At 46.1% G+C, this 20,919-nt stretch overlaps 1 protein-coding gene across 1 annotated transcript in view; it reads left to right on the top strand.

Moving 5' to 3' along the window:
- Positions 1-411: 411 nt before the first annotated feature.
- LOC135824311 (sushi, von Willebrand factor type A, EGF and pentraxin domain-containing protein 1-like) overlaps positions 412-20,919 on the top strand; it is a 22,516-nt gene continuing 2,008 nt past the window's right edge. The window contains exons 1-7 of the mRNA XM_065337045.1: positions 412-565; positions 3,131-3,187; positions 5,230-5,931; positions 9,425-9,589; positions 11,160-11,330; positions 11,955-12,119; positions 16,736-16,900. Of these exons, the coding sequence (XP_065193117.1) occupies positions 412-565; positions 3,131-3,187; positions 5,230-5,931; positions 9,425-9,589; positions 11,160-11,330; positions 11,955-12,119; positions 16,736-16,900 (1,579 nt within the window). The remainder of the gene's footprint in view (positions 566-3,130; positions 3,188-5,229; positions 5,932-9,424; positions 9,590-11,159; positions 11,331-11,954; positions 12,120-16,735; positions 16,901-20,919) is intronic.

Below are 20,919 nucleotides of genomic sequence, written 5' to 3'. Positions count from 1 at the left end.
GAGTGGCTTCACATCTCTGCCTCCACCACCGAATGGCGAAGATCGAAGCAACTTGGCTCTCTCTTGGGGGAAGAGGAGGACTTGAGCCGACGAATGGACCAAGCATCAACATCATATGGCCGTATGTATTCGCTCTGGATACGACGTCAACTTGTATCCGAGTAAACCAGGCTTCGTCTCTACAATGCCATTGTCCTACCAACACTGTTATACAACTGCGAAACCTGGGGACTGACAGAGGCTGCACTGGACAGGCTGAACGCCTTCCATAGACGTCAACTACGGAACTTGTTCGGAATTAGGTATCCTGCCATCATCTCCAACAAAGACCTATATTCCAGAGCACACACACAGCCACTTTCGCACACCGTTGCTGTCCGCCGTTTCCGGATGTTGGGCCATGTTCTGAGGATGCCCTCAGATGCCCCGCCACAGCAGGCAGTGGACAACTACTTCTGTCGAGATGTCACCGGTGTGCGTGGACGCCCGAAATCGAACCTGGCCACGGCAGTCAAGGCAAGCACAGCTGCCAGAGACATGCCACTGAAGATCATGATTGATCTGAGTGGGCTCAGAATGCGCGCTTTGGACAAGCAATCATGGAGGGAACTCTCAGCCTGAGCTGGTTTTGCTCGCAGCTGCAACGCACGGGGTAGTGAACCCAGGACAGAAGCGGACCAGGCATCATGACTTTGCACATCTATCGTTATGCTGCTTCATTACGCGACCTGTTTTATTATTAGGTTAGGTGCCTCCCTCACTCGTCAATAATCACCATGTAGTCGTTTCGTTCGTCTTGGTCTCTTGTCCCGTCTCTAATAAATGTCGTTCCACCAACCTACCTGTTCCCGTTGTAATGTCTGAATAATATGTCGTCAGTCGTCCTTTCTCGAACTCAACATTGGCGCCCGATTATTGAGCGACCCACGACCCTGAGATCATCCCATGCCCATCCGTCCTCAACCGCCTTTCGTCTCGTCTATGTCAACCTCGTCTCGTCCATGTCAGCCTCGTCTCTCCTACGCCAACCTCGTCTCGTCTCTATCTTGTCTCTCCTATGCCAACCTCGTGTCGTTCAAGCCATGCAGGTCAGCTACCTTTCTCTCTTTCTTTTTTTTGTATGCGTTCCTTCTTCGTCAAATTTATTTTTGTGAAGTTTTTTGTAGTGTGTGTGCGCGCGGGTGTCCGTGCAAAATACTAGTCATCAGAATACAATTCAAGTCCCTCGTCGAACTCCAATAGTTATTTTTTGTGCCATGTTTTGAAGGGGCGTTTGGGCCCGTTGTTATTGGCAATGTACACACTATAGTATGAGTAGTACAGGAACGTTGACGGTTGTAATGATCTGTAGTGCATTTTTTAGTACACACTTTTGTGAGGCCCGTGCGTTGTGTGTGTGTGTTTTCTTCTTCAGTCATTTTTTTTAATCTTTTTCTCTCTTTTTTTTCTCTCCGCGAGGACGCGGGATTTTTTTTCGTGGAGGGGTGGTATGTTAGGTGCCTCCTCCCGTACCTTATCTAGCTGGCCTGCATGCACTTGCATACTCACCTTTTGTCTCCTTTTGTTCCGTTGGCCTGGGTAGCTACTTGCGTGCCCATATTTGCCATAGCTACCCAGGTCATCTATCTTGCCGTTCAGACTTGATCTCTCTCTCTTTTCTCTCTCTCTTTTCTCACTCTTCAATAATCTCAATGTAGTCGTTTCGTTTTAGCTTGGTCTCTTGTCTCGTCGTCTATAATAAATGTCGTTCCCCCAACCTACCTGTTCCCGTTGTAATGTCTGGATAATGTGTCGTCAGTCGTCCTGTTTCGAACTCAACAATTATCATTATTCTCACGATGGCACCATCGCCAATAAGAGATAAATTTATGAGAAGGTGAGATTGTTGTTGTTGCTGTTGTTGACTTTTATTTTACTTCACCAACTGCACAGGCATGATTGCCTTCTCCCCGTCCCATAGGCCCGGTTCTCATCGAAAGATGAAGGAAATGATATGATATTCACTGGTTTGGGGGAAAGACACAATTTGTTATGAGGAAATGTATAGAAATAAAGACATGCAAGCGGTATAATTATTAAAAAGTCTCAGTAGCCTGTCAGTTTTGTGCCCTGTTATCGCACATACTCGCCGCTTATTATCTTGTTATATTCGTGGATAGTTGCTTCATAACTCGTTCCCATCTGTTTTCTTCTTCGATTTTACATTTCCTACTGGCTCATTAAAAAAAATTAAAAAATTCACGGTATCCCGTGAAACTCGGCTGGAAGCCGAGTTTTCCGCATCCGCCGTGGGAACACCCCACAAGTAAACCCAGAGGTCGCTTACCCGAGGTTTTGCCGCACTACAAAATTACTATCATGGTAGTAGTCGGTTCAATACATCACATAAAACAAATACACAATCCATGTACTTCGGGATATCGCAACCTGGTGTTCCCCTCTGGTTGTCCCGCCCTACCACATCTCAATTCCCATTTGCATTGAAAGTTCACTTTCATGGCCAATGCTAAGATGATTAACTTGAGAAATTCCTATGCTCACTGTTTTCTTCACTTCACTTATCCAGGTTTTCTATTTTTGTTCTTAGATCTTTTCTCCCTTTCCATCGTCATCATAACATTGGGCATGATTGCCCGTTTGACCTCTGACTGTTTTGACCTGACGAGACGACATGGTGCATTCAAACACCAGCATGACTAGTTTGCCAGCAACACTCCACAACAGGTTGCAGTTGTCTGCATTACATTCATTTGCCCTGCTCCTGCAGCATGCCATTTTTTTCACACTGAAGATGGGCCATGCCCGAAAATTTGGTGCATTCCATTTATATCTAATTTTTTTTTTTTTTTGGAAGTGAAGTGAACTTATGCAGCGAAGAGACCGTAGTTGGAGAGTTTGAAGTGAGGTACCCTGTAACCTTTATAGTGTTATCAGTATTTCAGGCTTCTGTAGAGGCATGATTAGTTTCAGGACCCCAAAAATGCCAAGTCTCGACCATGGAAATCGAGATTTGTTCAAATTTTTTCGTAATTTGAAAACTGGTTGCCAATATCCTCAATCATATGACTCTAGTTGACATAGGAGTCCAGTGCAATTTTCCCAATTTCTTCTTGCTTGTGCTGGTGTGAAGGTGTCCTTATTGGCTGCTTGCTTCTCTTCAGTCCTCTGTTGCTGATTGGATGCAAGGGTAAGATAATGTATATAATTATTGATAATGCTGAGAAAAAGGACAGACTTCAGGCTCATCAACATCAGCTTGAAAGCGGTTTCTCGTAAAAAAACTTAAATCCATTGTCCTTGTTCATTTGATTTTAGAGGAAGACGCCTGCTCCAATGGTTGGAGCTCGCGCTTCCTGCTGATTGACTGACACTTGACTGACTTACGACTGCAGTTTGGAGCACACGAGAAGAATACTGGGCCACTCACTCGGCAAACCTGCAAGAAAGCACCGTGCCAGAAACTAGTAGGACAAAAGGATTTCTGCCTTTTGGTCAGGGGATTGAAGCCGTTGCTATGTGCGTGACCAAGAGTACATAACCAAGAGTGTGCAACTTGACGATCCCCAGCCCACGGCGGAATTTTTTTATGACATCAGTCTTTGGCGGCTGTTTGGCTCGCTGATGCCATCATGCGTAGCCAGAGATCAAAGTACAACGAATTTGTACATCACAGCTAAGGTAGTCGAAGCAGAACAACGGACGATAGATCGATGTGTCTTGAACCTGACGAACTCTCAACGTATCTACAAAACAAGCGCGGGAAAACATACCCACTTCATCATACTTCTGCCCAAGAATGACGCAATAAAAAAAATCCGCCGTGGGTGAACCCATCTCAGCTCAAGATAGGAGTTGCACACTCTTGGTTATGTACTCTTGGCGTGACCTATAACTTAGCTCAGGGTATTCCCCTTGAAGGACACTTGACCTATCACATAGCTCAGGGTATTCCCCTTGAAGGACACTTACCGTATTTTCCAGAGTCGATGGCGCACCTAGATTTGTTTTGGTGGCGAGATGCAGACATTTACCTGGTTTATCACAGTTATTTTCACCATCACAGCATACCGTATTTTCCGGAGTATAGTGCGCACTTTAGATGTGCTATTTTAGGCCCTAAATCGCAGGTGCGCACTATGCTCCAAATGTGAAATGCATGTTCATCAATGAAGATTGAAGTGTACACCCCCAATGAAGATTGGGGGTGCGCGTTATACAAAGGTGCGCACTGTACTCCGAAAAATGCGGTACCGTAAAAGCCCGTGTATAGGCCCCCGGGCGCATAGAATAGCAGCCTTGATTTCCTGGGCGTACACAAGGGTACGGGCGTTATTTTGGAACCGGGCGTATATTTGGAATAGGGATAGCAGTAAGTATTGGGTATCGGTACCTGTACATGTACTGGTGTTTCCGGCATACCTGGGCGTAAACATGGGCATGGGCGCTATTTTGAAACAAAAGTGTTGACTTCCCCTGACTGGGTGTGTACACGGAGGGTGGGCGTAATTTCGAGCGGGCGTAAACACGGGCTTTTACGGTTTGCTGCACTGACGTTTTTTTCGGTGACGTGACTGCAACCATGTTCGATTGGAAATAAAGGAGGAGCGCTGCATCGCAGCCTTTTCGGACCAAGAACAGTCGACTCAGCATCCAAAAGACTACAACTTATGGGCCAATCGCGGTCATCCTTGCTTTTATAAGAACGGAATGGCGCTTTTAGTGACATTTTGAATACAAATCACCATCTAGTAGGGCGCAGTCACCCAGTTTCGGTGGAAGTGCGCGAGTTCAATTGGGATTCAAGTAGGAAGAGAGCGTCTCAGCTTTCACGCACCAAGACGATTCGACTCAGCACCCCGAAGACTACAACTGGTGAAATTTTGATTTTTGCCTTGACTTCCCCTTTCAAGTGCGACCGGCATACTCCAGGAAATATAGAATCTCGTGGTGACTTTAATATTGTGACAGTAGTGAATTCGAATGGAGACAGAGGAAATGTTCTGCTCTTCGCTGGATGTCGGGGTGACCACACTCTCTATAGTGTATTGTGCACTTTTACTTGCAAATAAGGTTCAAGGCAATTGACACAACCTTGACACATCAATAATCTTTGGCCTTTGTCCGCATGCTGCAATGTTCTTCTTCGGGAGGTGCAGAGACTGATTTCTCGCCGCTGTGCCATTCTCTGGCATACTGACCAATGTTGTTGTGTATGTTGGTTTAATGCAGGGTGTGCGGACACGGACCCGTGTTGCCTGAACAAGCGCATCGTGACACGCCGGGATCACGTCTGCCGCGCCGCCACCAGCGAATGCGATGTGCCAGAGTACTGCGACGGCGAGAATGCCACATGTCCAGAGGACCTGACCGCTCGCAATGGCTGGCCTTGCTCCAATAGTCAAGCATACTGCTGGAGTGGAGTTTGCCAATCATTATCGAGCCAGTGTCAGAGGGCCTGGAACGATTCAGCTCAAGGACAAGCTGCTCGGAATTGCTTCACAGTCATTAACACAGTTGGATTAGATACTGGCAACTGTGGTTTCAACTTGTCCACTTCCTCCTCCGCAGCAAACTATATGCCCTGTGCAGCAGTAGATGCCCTCTGTGGTACTTTGTTTTGCCGTCCAGGTCTGAAAACTGTCCCAGTCCTTAGTTATGTTAAATACAGAACCTATATAGTGCGAGGTGTTGACAAATGCAGAGGTTTCTTTGCATCTCCACCAAAAAGCCATGACGACCCATCGCTCGTGAATGACGGAACACTCTGTGATGCCAGCGGTGCTAATAAGGACCTCGTGTGCCACAGGCAACGCTGCACGGAGAAGTCTCGAGTCACCAGGCAGTGTTCGGCCGATTCTGATGGCGGCAAAGAGTGCCATGGAATCGGTGTGTGCACAACTGCAACAACCTGCCATTACCCACCCACACTTGGTAAGCCATCACACTTGTATGAGTTTTCAACTCATTAGAGAGATTCCGAATAACGTAATATAACTACTAAAAACTTAGTCGGCCTACAGAAAGAACGTCAAAGTGCTCTTTTCATAGGCTTTGCACTGCAATTCCTGATGCTTTTTTTGGCAGTGCATTTCCCCTGGCTTGGGCGTGTTGCTGTAGGATGTCGTACTGCATGGGATTGTTGTGTTTGCCACGTGCGACTTGGTTGTGCATGGGATGTGGGGCACGTTCCGCGTGCTGTGCATAGGTTGAGGCTGGAGGGGTTGTGGGTACGAATCGTTCAGCAGAATCTGATCGCCTGGCTTGTGGCCCAGTTTGGGCGGGCTGAGAATAGGTTTGCTTCTGTGTGCATGAACCCTGTAGATCTACGTGTGTATCTCGTACAGAACGTGTTTGTTGTCGTAAACCCAATGCAGCAAGCTCAGGGAAGGCATTTGCGAGTCTTCATCAACAACACTTGGCTTGCAAGAACGGCAATTCGTTGTTTCTGCAGGTTTATTGAGAATGAAATCCGTTAAAAGCTCGACTTGCCTTTTCAGGTCCAAAACAGCCGTCTGGAGGCCAGATAGCGTGTCGTCTGCTGGCTCCATCTCCTCAGGGTTGGGGAAGAACTTGTCGTGTTCCACCTCCCTCAGCTTTGCAAGTATTTCCGGGTGGTGTTCCCCAGTATTCCAAGGTATCTTGAGGTTTAGGCAGACTTTGCGCAGTCCATCATTGGTCAGTATTGCTAGATCAAGCTTTGGCATACTTTGCCCTTACACTCAGACACTTTGTAGAGCTAAAAGGAACCGGTCAGAGAATCGTGAGCGTCGTCAAGAAGCCATGAATCGATTAATAAGGCTGTGACGACATACTGTAAAAGTTGAATCTCTAAAGCGCGTCAATTTTTTAACGCGAAAAAATCCATGGTCACCATAAGAAACGTTACACGTGTGTTAGTCCTTCTCTCCTCAGAACAGGAGAAATAGAAGACAGGTGCGTGATTGCTGAGTCATTAAACTTTGTACAGGCTAAATCAAATAAAAACAGTTTGTCTCTTTCCCTCAGATCGGTTACTATTTTATGACTTGGGGCTCCCCGCGTGCTAGTTTGTACGTGAAGTGTGTGGGTTACAGTGAGGGCTGCGTCCCACCCGCCTGTGTGGATTCACAGGAAGTGTGAGTTACGAAGTCTGAAGAAAATGTTGAACGGCCTCTGCTGGGATGACGACTACACCATAGCTCAGTGGTTAGAGCATCGCTGGCTACAAGCGAGGGTCCCTGGTTCGAGTCCTGGTGGTGACAGTCAATTCTTTCTTCAGACTTTCCCGTTTGTCTCTTTCCCTCAGATCGGTTACTATTTTATGACTTGGGGCTCCCCGCGTGCTAGTTTGTACGTGAAGTGTGTGGGTTACAGTGAGGGCTGTGTCCCACCAGCCTGTGTGGATTCACAGGAAGTGTGAGTTACGAAGTCTGAAGAAAATGTTGAACGGCCTCTGCTGGGATGACGACTACACCATAGCTCAGTGGTTAGAGCATCGCTGGCTACAAGCGAGGGTCCCTGGTTCGAGTCCTGGTGGTGACAGTCAATTCTTTCTTCAGACTTTTCCCGTTTGTCTCTTTCCCTCAGATCGGTTACTATTTTATGACTTGGGGCTCCCCGCGTGCTAGTTTGTACGTGAAGTGTGTGGGTTACAGTGAGGGCTGCGTCCCACCCGCCTGTGTGGATTCACAGGAAGTGTGAGTTACGAAGTCTGAAGAAAATGTTGAATGGCCTCTGCTGGGATGACGACTACACCATAGCTCAGTGGTTAGAGCATCGCTGGCTACAAGCGAGGGTCCCTGGTTCGAGTCCTGGTGGTGACAGTCAATTCTTTCTTCAGACTTTTCCCGTTTGTCTCTTTCCCTCAGATCAGTTACAGGCTAAATAGAAAATGTTTAGACCCGTCCCACTTTCAACTCTTACAGGAACAGGAGAAATGGTGGTGGAGACATGCTTGCTTTGCCACACAAAGCACACAGATATCCATAGAGAGGTGTGTTAAGGTGGCAAGCGGACCAAGCTCGGGGACAACAGTCCACTCATTGTAAACTGGCACCCTAACTTTTTGGTGTCTCCCACACGTAGGTGTAGATATCATGAAAAGTTGCTGAAAACAACAGCATATTCTGCATTGTGTGACCCGTGGAAATACTGCTTGCCACATTTGAGGTCAGAAAAGTCCAAGAACAGGGAAATAGAAATTCAGCCTGGTTTTACAAAATGAGGATAGGTATGCCGTGGCAAAATGTGTGAAGAAGCAGATCCCAAACCCAGATTTGAATTGGGTTTTTGATCCTCAATTCGGCCCAAATCGGATTTTCAAAAGCCAGCGGGACTGTATCCGATGAATGGACTGTAACTATTGGGTATTGAGCTGACTTGATAAGCAGGAACACCGGATACCTCAGAGTTGGGAAATACCCTTAGTCCACTTCTGAGCTCTATGAGCTCAAGAGAGCAACATGAAACAAAACGTGAAGATCGTTTCAAATCAAAACCGTGGTGGGTTTCCGTTAGTGTTGAAATTATCACACCGGGTACTCGTTAGCTCGCTCGCCAGAAACTTGGCTCATTTGTGCGGCGAGCTCGTTTGCACTAATGAACGCCGTACTCCGTACACATGGCAGTACATGGCCGTATAATTCTATGACTCCCTGGTCGATTTTGGGTCCAGTCCCGCGCAAAGTGAAAATCACTCGCAGTTACAGTGATTGCATGCCTGCACAACACTGAGTTGTTTCAGTTGTCGTTGCAGCTTTGGTGGACTCCACTGTCTTGTTCCGCATCTGCTGACCTGTCGCAGAGCAGGCTTCTGTCACCTCTCTGCGACACTAAGCTTAGAGCTGATGTATCCAAGGTGATATCATCGGCGAATTCTAGGTGACAAATACCAGACGGTAGATGAGAGTCGATGGAACTGATGTAAACAGAAAAAGAGACGGCCCGAGAACGCTACCTTGAGGTACACCACTTGAACACTCCGAGTAGCATGACGATAAAGAACCAACTTAAACGCGTTGTTTCCAACCCGGCAAATAGCTGACAAATCAGGCCAGAGCAGTGCCACGTACATCCTTTCCGTGAAGATCATCTAGCAGAGTTTGGTGGCGAACCTTATCAAACGCTTTTGACATATCGACAAACACAATACCAGTGGACTGCTTATGGGCCCTAGCTGCGCTTCATCGATGTACGGCCAGCCGGTTTCAGCAGGGTTCTTTCTCCTCACCGATTATTCACCAAAAAATTGTGTTAGAATTGACAGTTTTTTGGTTCTTTTATTCTAACGTAGTTCTGTTGAAAGCATTGATTAACTTCTTCCATTATTGTTGAAAAGTGAATGGTGAAGAGCAAATCTGCACAAAATCACTTCCTATATGTGAAGCCGCAGGAATCGTCACCACTGCTACTAAGTCTTTTTGTTATTTTTGTTTTCTTCTGCTAGTTGTAAATTGCACAGTGCCAGCACTCATGAATGGCAATGCAGACAAGACAATGGTGTCCTATCCTCAGAGTGTAAACTACATCTGTAATACTGGTTATAGAATGAATGGATCTGCAACACCAATGTGCAGTGCTGGTGGAACTCTACAAATGCCTATTTGCAACAGTAAGTGCAAATGGTGTAAACTATGCACAAAAGCATGGTGCATGATGAGAAAATTGTTCCTTTAACCTCCTTGCCATTCACGGACCTGTGCAGATTCCGTAAAATCCCGTCAGAGCGCCCGTCTCTCCCATCCGCCCCTCGCTGACTTCTTGTCAGGAAAGTGATTGATTGGATCCTTGTATGACTCTGTGAGGCCGTAATGTACTGTATACGCGTGCTCGACCTTGTTGGAAATGTGCCCACCCTCTTGACCAGAGATCGCACAAATCCTCAGTTTTGACGGCTCTGTAAGACTCCTCGCTCCTGACCTTTGGTCGGTGTACGAGATGCACGAACAGTTTTCGTACGGTGAGTACTTTTTCGTGTAGTACCAAGAGTACTGAATACGGCAAGAAGGACTGGCCCATCCACCCCTCCCCACCTGAACCTACTCGAAGCGTCGAGGAGGTAGAGGCGATCTGGCGAGATTTACGGTACTGCGTAACTCCGAGACTCTTAGTTGACATCGGTTGGAGCAATGCGTCCAAACATGGCATACTCAACGAGGTGTGTTCCCAGGCCGCCGGCAGTGGAAGTGCTGATCCAAAACTGCCAGATGTTGCTGAACTGGTACCGAACTAAACATTTTGAACGGTGGCATTCGGCTGTTCAAAAGTGCAGCAATCTCTTCTCCTCTTCTCTTCCATGCGCTCTCAACCGACTACCCTTAGTATCCATTACACACACCAATAATTTGATGAAAGGGATACGGCCGTACTGGTACTTCAAGCATTGGTACTGAAATTATTCCTTCTGGCAGTTGTTTTGCCTACGAAAGACTCGTCGGAGAAGGTGATACTCATTAGGATAATTTAAATTGACATGTCAAATATTTATAGTAAAGAAAAGTTCCAAGGAACTACAAGTTTCTCTATAAGGTCCACTAACACCACTAGTTACTGGACAAACAGCTCATGTGATAACATTGAACAAAACTGAAACAACGCTACTGTTTTTCTACAACTAACTGGGAACTCAGCTCTAGCACGTGTTTGGTGTGTCTTGGTTGCACTCGCCTTCCCCACCTACTTTTTCATAGAACTAATGACCTTCCAAGTTGGAGGGTTGTTGGAGAGCGCACTTATCAGCAAAAACATTACTTTTGGCTGCGAAAAACAGACCGCCACATCGGCCGTGCAGCGCAGTAGGTTGGAACCTCCTTAACCCAGAGGGTGAGGGTGTTGGAGAACTAACACGCTACTATAAATCCGTTGATTACTTTAACCGCTTGCCTGTTTAGAAACCTGAAGCTTGTCCTATTGCTAAGGAAGTGTTTGCATATTGCATTCGGGCATGACTTTGAAAATTTGGTTTTCATCCTCCGGTTCGGCCTTATTATCTTCAGCGCAGCGCTAACAGGTCCAGAAGAAACCAAAATGATTATATTCTGCTCTGTCTGCATGATGGTTATATTTTAGATCAGCAAAAAATTCTCGGAGCCAAAAACTCAAAGCAAGACGGCAAAAATCCTGCATCCGTTTTTTATGCTACATTCTTCTCCTGTTACGTTTCTCTGTCATCTCATTTCTAGTTGTCAATTGTACTGCGCCAACGGTCGCCCATGGCCGTGGTGACAAGAGAGTTCTGTCATACCTTCAACAAGTGAATTACACATGTGACACTGGTTATAGTGTAAATGGATCAGTAACAGCAACTTGCAGTGCTACTGGAACTTTGACAGAGCCGAAGCCTATCTGCAACAGTAAGTTGTTAGAACATTGCTCTTTCATATCATCTGTTGTCAAGACGTATTTAAGCAAGCACACATACCTACGCCACCTTTCTCTTTGTCACCACTGCCACATGGAACTCACTCCCAGCTGGCATTCGTACTGTATCCAGTCCGAGATGCTTTATCTCTATTGTCCGCACACACTTTGCTACCACCCGTTATAAGCCCTCTGGGGTCACATTCCACGTAGAGTAGCAATGTCATGGCACTGTGCAAATTTGCTACTTCCATGTATCTTTATATCAATTTCCTTTTCTGTTTACTGTCTCTTCGGCTTCTTCTTCATTATCAGCCATTGGCGCACACAATCACTCTATACAATCACCTTCTGACGATGGGTGACTGGCCCGAAATGTCAATAATTTTCCCGACATCGCTAATAAAAGAATTTTCAGCCAGCGCATGCGCCAAGAGTGAATAGCAACTAAATAGAGCGGTTGTCAGTTGACAAACCCTCTGTATTTTAATAACCTTCTTTTTCTAAGAACGATGTCAAATCCAGCAACACCGTCCTTCATGGGCGTGTTGAACGGTTACAAAGAAGCAGTTTGCACATCCTTGTGTCCATGCATCGCTGTGTTCTTGTTCTGCTAGTTGTGAATTGCACAGTGACAACACTCATGAATGGCAGTGCAGACAAGACAATGGTGTCCTATCTTCAGAGTGTGAATTACACGTGTAATACTGGTTATAGAATGAATGGATCTGCAACAGCAATGTGCAGTGCTGATGGAACTCTACAAATACCTACTTGCAACAGTAAGTTCAAACAATGTAAACCATGACGTAGTTTTAAGCATAATCTGAGAATTGTTACTACTGTCTCCTCTACATTTACAGATCTAGCTATATTCTTGGTGACACAGATCTAACTATATTCTGGGTGACACAAACCTAACTATATTCTTGGTGGCACAAACCTAACTATATTCTTGGTGACACAAACCTAACTATATTCCTGGTGACACAGAACTAACTATATTCTTGGTGACACAGATGCTTACAGTGTAGGAAGCAATTGGGGTGCACACACACATGCACACACACACACACACACACACACACACACACACACACACACACACACACACACACACACACACACACACACACACACACACACACACACACACACACACACACACACACACACACACACACACACAAACACACACACACATACACATACACACCCAAAAACACATATACACGCCCACACACACACACACACACACACACACACACACACACACACACACACTCATCTCATCTTGAATGAAACGAAGACACAGATCATGCCGATATTGCCAGTACGATCCCAAACATTTGACTTGCAAGTGCAATGTAATGGACTGCCTCTGCCAACTGTTCGCTCTGCGAAATATATAGGTCTCCACTTTGATGCGGACATGAGCTGGAACACCATGGTCGACCACGTCGCAAGGGGCGTCGCATCAAAAGTTGGCGTGCTCAGACGATACGCTACATTCCTGCCTTTTCAATGTCGCATAGCCTATTTCGTTCTTTCATTTTATCACACTTTATGTATGCTGCTTCTGCTTACTTACCATTTCTCACGGCGTACCAAAGTCGACGGCTTAATGGGCTCTTCAAGCGTGCTGTACGCACAGTCTGCAGGGTACCTCCGGGGACACCCACAAGCAATATTCTTACACTCATGAACATCCAAACATTGACCACATACGCCAACATGCACCTTCTGGTTTTTATCTGGCGTTGTCTCCATGACTCCTCTAACATAAGTATGTTATTCGCTAACTTTTTCAGCCGCAGTAATTCCACTCAAACTCGTGGTGGGCACAGCAATTTACTGATTGTCCCAGCAAGCCCAACTGCATACCTTGCCAACCGTGTTACCTATGCTGGGGCCATCTTATGGAACCAGCTCCACGCTGCGGTCAGGCAAGAAAGAAAACGCAATCACTTTAAGTCAATGGCTCTTGCCTTTTTGCTTACCAGATAAGTAAGCCTCTTTAAATGCTGTATGCACTACTCTTTCCGTTATTTTCTTCCTATGCAAGTCGCAACTCCTGTTTTGAGTTGTTTTTCTTCTCTCTTTTTCTTTCCCTACCAGTTGCTGTTACACTCAATGATCCTTATGCACAGATATACAGCATTCCTTCACTAGTGGGACCATTGTTATTAGGCTAGGGCCTGTTTTGGACTTCCCACTCTAAATAAAGAATACAAACAAAACAAACAAACAAACACACACAAACACACACACACACATGCACGCACGAGCGCATGCACACACATGCATAAACACACACACACACACACACACACACACACACACACACACACACACACACACACACACACACACACACACACACACACACACACACACACACACACACACACACATGCACGCACGAGCGCATGCACACACATGCATAAACACACACACACACACACACACACACACACACACACACACACACACACACACACACGCAGACATACAACCACCCACACACGTACGCATGCACATACACACACCCATACACACATACTCACCTCTGTAGATGCTCAGATAACTCTCTCCGAAAGGCTCACACAAATGATGCTTGACAAGGTGCCTTCCTTTACTATGCAGGACATAGTAGTAAATGTGTAGATCACAGTTCAAAGTGAGGTTACCGCTACCAACGACTGTTAGAAATACAAAGGTCAGTTTAGTTCAGTTTTGTTTATTTACGGATTCTCCAGAGGTAAATGGATACCTATCATGGGAGTTTCACCAAACCAATAAAGAATGAAACTAAAATTATGTATGGAGTGGAAAAAACTCAAAACCTGAGATTTTTTCAAGTATCAGTATCGGCCAATAGAGAGGTTCTGCAAACGAAAATGTGTACAAACTGTCGCTCTACGTCACGAAGTGAGAAACTTCGCTCGAACTTTCGCAATTTTGGACGCGAAACTTGCAGGGAACGTGAAATGAACTTTCGTAGGAAGTTTCGTGAGATTGGGTCATTGCGTACATGCAATTGGCGCGTGCAAACTACGAAAATGTGCACAACACAAAGTTCGTGCGAAAGTTCGTACACATTTTCGCAAGGCCTGTTGCGAGACTTAGTTCGAATTTTCGTTGTGCAGAACCTCTCTATTAGAAAGTTTTGGTGCTCCCCCTTCAAATATTTGCCATACTTCATGCTAGAGTTTGGCCTCAGGTCGTTGAATCTTTCAGTAACCTTTTGGTCTTCTGCCCTGTTATCGCATGTTCTGGCTGCTGATGATCTTGTTGCAGTCATGGATAGTTGTTTCATAACTCCTTTCAAGGTGGTTTTCTTCTACTTCACTTTTGTTGTTGGCTCAGTATCCGAGTTAAGCTTCAAAGTGTGATAGCATTATCGTCTTCGAGGAACATGTATCAAAATCGAACTCTGAGAAAAGGGGCTGGTCCAAATATGGAGGTCCTTGCTTGCCACCGATTGACTTGTAACTTGACTGACTCATGATTGCATCTAGGGTGCACAAGATTCCCGTCGAACCCGTTGAAACAAATTATTGATCTGTGATGGATTCCCTAATTTGGCGAGTTGTCTCCTATAAATATTAGGTGCCTCCTCCCATACAATCTTATCTATAACACTTAACGCTACCAACCTCACTGTGGCCTCAAGGCATCGCCACCTTGGCCTCCTCATACAGCAGAATCTATGCTGGAACTCGCATGTTGACTACATCATCACTAAAGCGACCAGGAAGATGTTCCTTCTCCTGCGACTACGCAATTCCTTAAACACTTCTGCTCTCTCCTCCATCTGTCTAACCTACATCCGCCCTATTCTTGAGTATGCTTGCACTGTCCTCTCACCCCTCCCCGCAACCCTGAACGACCGGCTTGAGCGCATCCAACGGCGCGCTGCTCGCCTCTGTTTGCATCTCCCCCTCTTTGAACACAGAACCCACTCCGTGCTGCTGCACCGACTCAAATGGCCATCACTCAGCAGCCGCCGTACCCTCTCCCATATCCTTCTTGCACACAGCCTGCAGCATAGATATGCACCACCACACCTTCTTGCAATTCACCTACCCCGAATACAACCCATTCGCACGCTCAGGTTCCCCCGAACCTTTGAGCTACCCACAACACGTACAAACCGGCTAAGAGACTCCCCCATCTATGCTTCTCTTGATCTCTTTAATAGCATCCCACCCAGCATCCGGCAAATCAACCCCAGACGAGATTTCAAAGCAAACATCCTACCACTTGTCATCTCTTCCGTATGTACTTGCTCACATTGCTCAGCACATCTATAGCTCCATTGCGCCCAGCCTACGTGATTAACTCCCAATTAGTATTGCCATCGCTACTGCCTCAGCAAGCAGCTAAACTTTGATCTCTCTGTATCTGATCCCCGTGCCTGTAATTATTTTTCTCTTATTGGCCACAGGCCATCGTGAGAATAAAAGAATTCAAACCTTGCCTGCAATTATTTTTCTCTTATTGGCCACAGGCCATCGTGAGAATAAAAGAATTCAAACCTTTCCTAAGCTGGCCGCCCTGCATGCACCCGTAATACATCATACTCACCTTTCGTTCCGTTGGCCTGGGTAGCTCCTTGCGCGCCCATGTTTGCCATAGCTACCCAGGCCCTTTATATTGCGTTGTTTCTCAGTCGATATCTCTCTCCTCAATAATCTCGCTCTCTTCCATAATCTCTTTCTCACTCTTCAATGTAGTCGTTTCGTTCGTCTTGGTCTCTTGTCTCGTCGTCTATAATAAATGTCGTTCCCATCAACCTACCTGTTCCCGATTCCAGTCACTTGTGTTAGTGAGTAAGAAACCTCTCGAGTTCATACTCAACATAAACATAATATTATTGTGATTGTTTACTCAGTCCCTTGTTGTTTTACTCTCTCTCTCTCTCTCTCTCTCTCTCTCTCTCTCTCTCTCTCTCTCTCTCTCTCTCTCTCTCTCTCTCTCTCTCTCTCTCTCTCTTTCTCTTTCTCTCTCTGTCCTCTCATTTCTAGTTGTCAAAAACTATTGTACTGTGCCAACTGTGGCCCATGGCCGTGGTGACAAGAGAGTTCTGTCATACCTTCAACAAGTGAATTACACATGTGACATTGGTTATAGTATAAATGGATCTGAAGCAGCAACTTGCAGTGCTACTGGAAATTTGACGGAGCTGAAACCCGTCTGTAACAGTGAGTTGGAAGATCTGTGATACAAGCATCTCTAAGACAATATCATCCAATTTTCATATCCGTTTTTCACTGAGCTACAGAAAATGTTCAATATCAGACAAAGAGCCTAGAGCATGCGGGTGGTTTTCACTTCATTTTTCCAAACTTCTTTTGTTCTTCTTCACATTGTTCTTTTGTACTTGTTCTGCTAGTTGTGAATTGCACAGTGCCAACACTCATGAATGGCAATGCTGACAAAACCTTGGTGTCCTATCTTCAGAGTGTGAATTACACGTGTAATACTGGTTATAGAATGAATGGATCTGCAACAGCAATGTGCAGTGCTGATGGAACTCTACAAATGCCTACTTGCAACAGTAAGTGCAAGAAAACATAAAGTATAATACTGTAGCAGTAGAACGTCAGTACCGTCGTGCAATGTTATCGCTTGAGCTGATTGTTTAGTAACTGGTGGTGTTAGTGGACATAATAGCAAAACTTGTAGTTCCTTGGTGTAACAGGTTTAATCAAACTTGAAAAGTAAGAGGCCTGGTTGAGCGTGCCTCGACCAGTTATATGCAAAATGTGATAGTATACATGTGGCAATGGCGCCAATGAAGGTGCTAATAGACAGGCGTAAGACGCATGAGGTGCGAGGGAGTGTAAAGTTGTAGAGAACAGGGGAAAACTGTTACATCATCCCCCTCCTATGGAGAGGAAGGAGCTTATAACCGAAATGCTCAAGTGGAATAGAGTACAATAAGCGCAAACACGTGCGAGACGAAAAAAGGCTTCACACTGAAGTAACACAATAAGACGACTGAAACTCCATGCAAATAAAGTGTAATAAGCTCAACAAATGTGTAAGGTGAAACTAGAAGTTCAACTGCAAAACTAGCGGGCAGAAGCCAAGGTTTTGTACTTCTGAAGTGGAACAATGTCATTACCAGATTCATCCAACAAATAATGTTCAGGCTCCCAAGTGGCATCAGAGTAGCCTTGCCACTTGACTAGGTACTGAAGCTGATTCTGCCGGCGGCGGTGACTGAGAATGTTCTCCACCACATAGCGGGCATGACCATCAAGGTCCGTGATAGGCGGAGGCGTAGGCTGTCTCCTATTAGGAATAGCGTTCTTCTCGTAGGCACGGAGTGCCGACACATTAAATACCGGGTGACAGCGGCTGGTATGAGGCAACTTGAGCTTGTAGGCATTCGGGCCGACCACATGGGTTATAGGAAAGGGGCCAAACCACTTGGGGCGTAATTTATGGGATGGTCGGTCCCGAGCTTCAGGAGTCAGGAGGAAATCCCGGTAGACCATTACCAAATCTCCCACCTTCAGCTTTCCCTCGACCCTTGTCGAATCTGCATAGAAGGCCTGACGAGCTTGAGCTGCCACTAGCGCATCTTGTGAGATCTTGACCGCGTCTTGTCTTGCTTGCAACCAATCAGCTGAATCTCTGCCTCCCTGAATAGGGTTGAGGAAGTCGGGTGGCGCTCTGGGATTTAGACCGTAATTTAAGAAGAACGGTGTGTTTCCTGTAGATGATTGAGTAGCGCTGTTGATAGAAAACTCACAGAGAGGTAGGAGCATATCCCAGTTATCTTGTTTATGATTTACAAAAGCCCTCAGCACATCCTCTACTATTCTGTTTACTCGTTCAGTTAGGCCATCTGTCTGAGGGTGATTGGCAGTACTAAATGCTAGTTTCGTTCCTAAGCGATCAAACAATTCCTGAAAAAATGCTGCCATAAATCTTGGATCACGATCACATACACATACAATACTAGAACTCAAACCATGAAGTCGAAATACATGTTGAATATACAGATCAGCACTTCCTTTAGCGTCAATAGTAGAGGAAGTAGGTGCTAAATGTACACACTTTGTCCAGCGGTCTACAAATACATATATAGCATCATGACCTGTATCGGTCCTAGGCAAACCCATGATAAAATCCATCGAGATATCCGCCCACGGCTGACTGGGCACTGGTAAATTCTGCAAGAGACCAGTTTTTAGCTGGCCGCCTTTAACTCGTTGGCAGACGTCACATGACTTGACAAACGCCTTTACATCCAGTCCCATTCTGGGCCAATAGAAATATCTAGCGAGTCTGAAATAGGTGCGATCTCGACCGGGATGCCCCGCAGTCACACAGTCATGGTATTCTTGAAGCAGGGCGAGTCGGAGTTTGCTACTCTTTGGAATGCATAACCTGTTCTGTGGTGAAGATCTGAGATAAAGATAACCGGGTGTTTCATTTAGAAGGTAACGGTCGTGCAGATTGTCATGGCTTGAATTTTTCAGTCTCCTGATAATGGGAGCAAGATCCTTGTCGCACTTGTAACCGCTGACAATTAACTGCGCTAAGTCTGGATTAATCTCTAGGGTATGCTCTATGGCATTCAACTGAATGTTAGGATAGGATGACCCGCCTATTTCAGAATCACTGAACAGATCTGGACGGCGTGAAAGCGGGTCGGCAATGTTTTTCTTTCCTGGTTTGTGAAAGACCGTAAAGTCATAGTCAGCTAAAAACTCTACCCATCTTGCCTCACGCTTGGTGAGAGTCGGTTTGGTTCGTAAATAGACAACACCCATATTATCAGTCATCAGGTCAAAGTGGCGGAATAGATAGATTCTCCAGCACTTTAATGCAAATACCACAGCCAACGTTTCCCTCTCGGCCGCAGTATAGTTGCGTTCTGCAGCTGACAGTTTCCGACTACAATAGGCTACGGGATGCAAATCCATATCTTCTCCCTGCTGCAGGAGCACACCCGCCACGGCAAAGTCACTTGCGTCAGTTTCTACCGTGAAGCTTTTCTCAACATCGGCCAGTTGCAACACTGGCGCCTCGAGTAATGCTGATTTTAGAGACTCGAATGCCTTCTGTCTAGCAGCGCTCCATTCAAAGCGTGAATTTTTTCCGGTGATTTCTTCTAATGGACGAGAGATGGTCGAGTGTCGATCTATGAACCTTCGGAAATAGTTTGCAAAGCCAAGAAACTTCCTAACATCAGTTACTGACGACAGAGTTGGCCATGTTTCCACAGCACTTATCTTCTTGGGATCAGGGGAAATTGATGTGCCGTTGATTTTATGCCCCAAGAAGAGAACTTCTCTCACGCCGAATTCGCATTTAGACTGTTTGCAATACAGCTCACTATTTCTAAGTGTTTCTAGAACTGTTTGAAGATGATGCTGATGATCTTCCCAGGTCTTGCTGAAAACTAGAATGTCATCCAAGAATACTACAACGAATTTTCGGAGATGCGGTTGCAGAATAGAGTTCATGAGTGACTGAAAGGTGGCCGGGGCATTAGTCAGCCCGAATCCCATGACTCTAAATTGGAAGTGGCCGAACGGCGTATTAATGGCCGTCTTAGAAACATCCGAGTCTTGAATTCTGATTTGATTGTACCCCGACCGCAAGTCCAACTTGGAGAAATATGCACTGCCCTGGATCGTGTCGAATAAGTCATCAATATTAGGAAGACAAGCTTTGTTTTTGATCGTAATTCTATTCAATTCTCGCCAATCGCACACCATTCTCAGAGTACCATCCGACTTTTTCACAAAAAACACAGGTGCACCGTATGGCGACTTACTTGGCTCAATGAATCCCTTCTCAAGTAATTCTGACAGCTGTGACTGGAGCTCGTCCATCTCTGGTTTCGGCAGGCGGTAGGCGGGTCGAGACGGTGGTCTGGCTCCATCTTCTATCTGGATTTCATGGTCGACTGGTCTCTTCGGTGGAAGCTCATTCGGCAGCTCGTCTGGAAATAAATCCTGGTACCTCTTGAGCAGGTTCTGGATGTCTTGTTGCTCTGATTCCTGGAGTTGTGGCCCGGAACGATTCTCCTCGTTTGCAGCAGTGACCCATGCAAGAAACCCCTCGGCTCCACTCCTCAGGGCATGACGAGCTTGTCGGCCACTGATAAACATGCTTTCCACAGATGGCCGGTCGGCTGTCGGCGGGTTAGCTGAAGGCAATTTGGCAACAAAGGGCTCACCGTCCAACTGAACTTCGTTCGTACGGAAGTTGATGCTGGGGTTGTTCCTTGTAAGCCACGGCTTGCCAAGAATAGCGTCGTAGCGAGTCAGGGGATACACAGTAAAGTGCTGTTCCTCACTGAAGCCCCCGACTGTCACCCTTAGCGTGCGTGTGGAAATCTGCGGGACCTCGCTGGTCGAGCCGTCCGCCAATGTTACGCTCAGCACTGCTGAGCTTGCATCCGTGTCAAGATGATGCTTTCGAACAAAACTGTCTGCAATGAAGTCATGCGTCGAACCGGAATCTATCAGCATCACTGCACGGCGACCGCCGATCTTTCCCTGTATGCGCAGTAGGTCGTGTTCAGGTTCATTGCCGACGCTGACGTTGCTG

Source organism: Sycon ciliatum, chromosome 9 (assembly GCF_964019385.1).
Source record: "Sycon ciliatum chromosome 9, ocSycCili1.1, whole genome shotgun sequence".
In the NCBI taxonomy this organism is placed as follows: Eukaryota; Metazoa; Porifera; class Calcarea; order Leucosolenida; family Sycettidae; genus Sycon; species Sycon ciliatum.
Note: the sequence above shows the minus strand (reverse complement) of the source record. Positions and strands in the feature narration are given on the sequence as shown.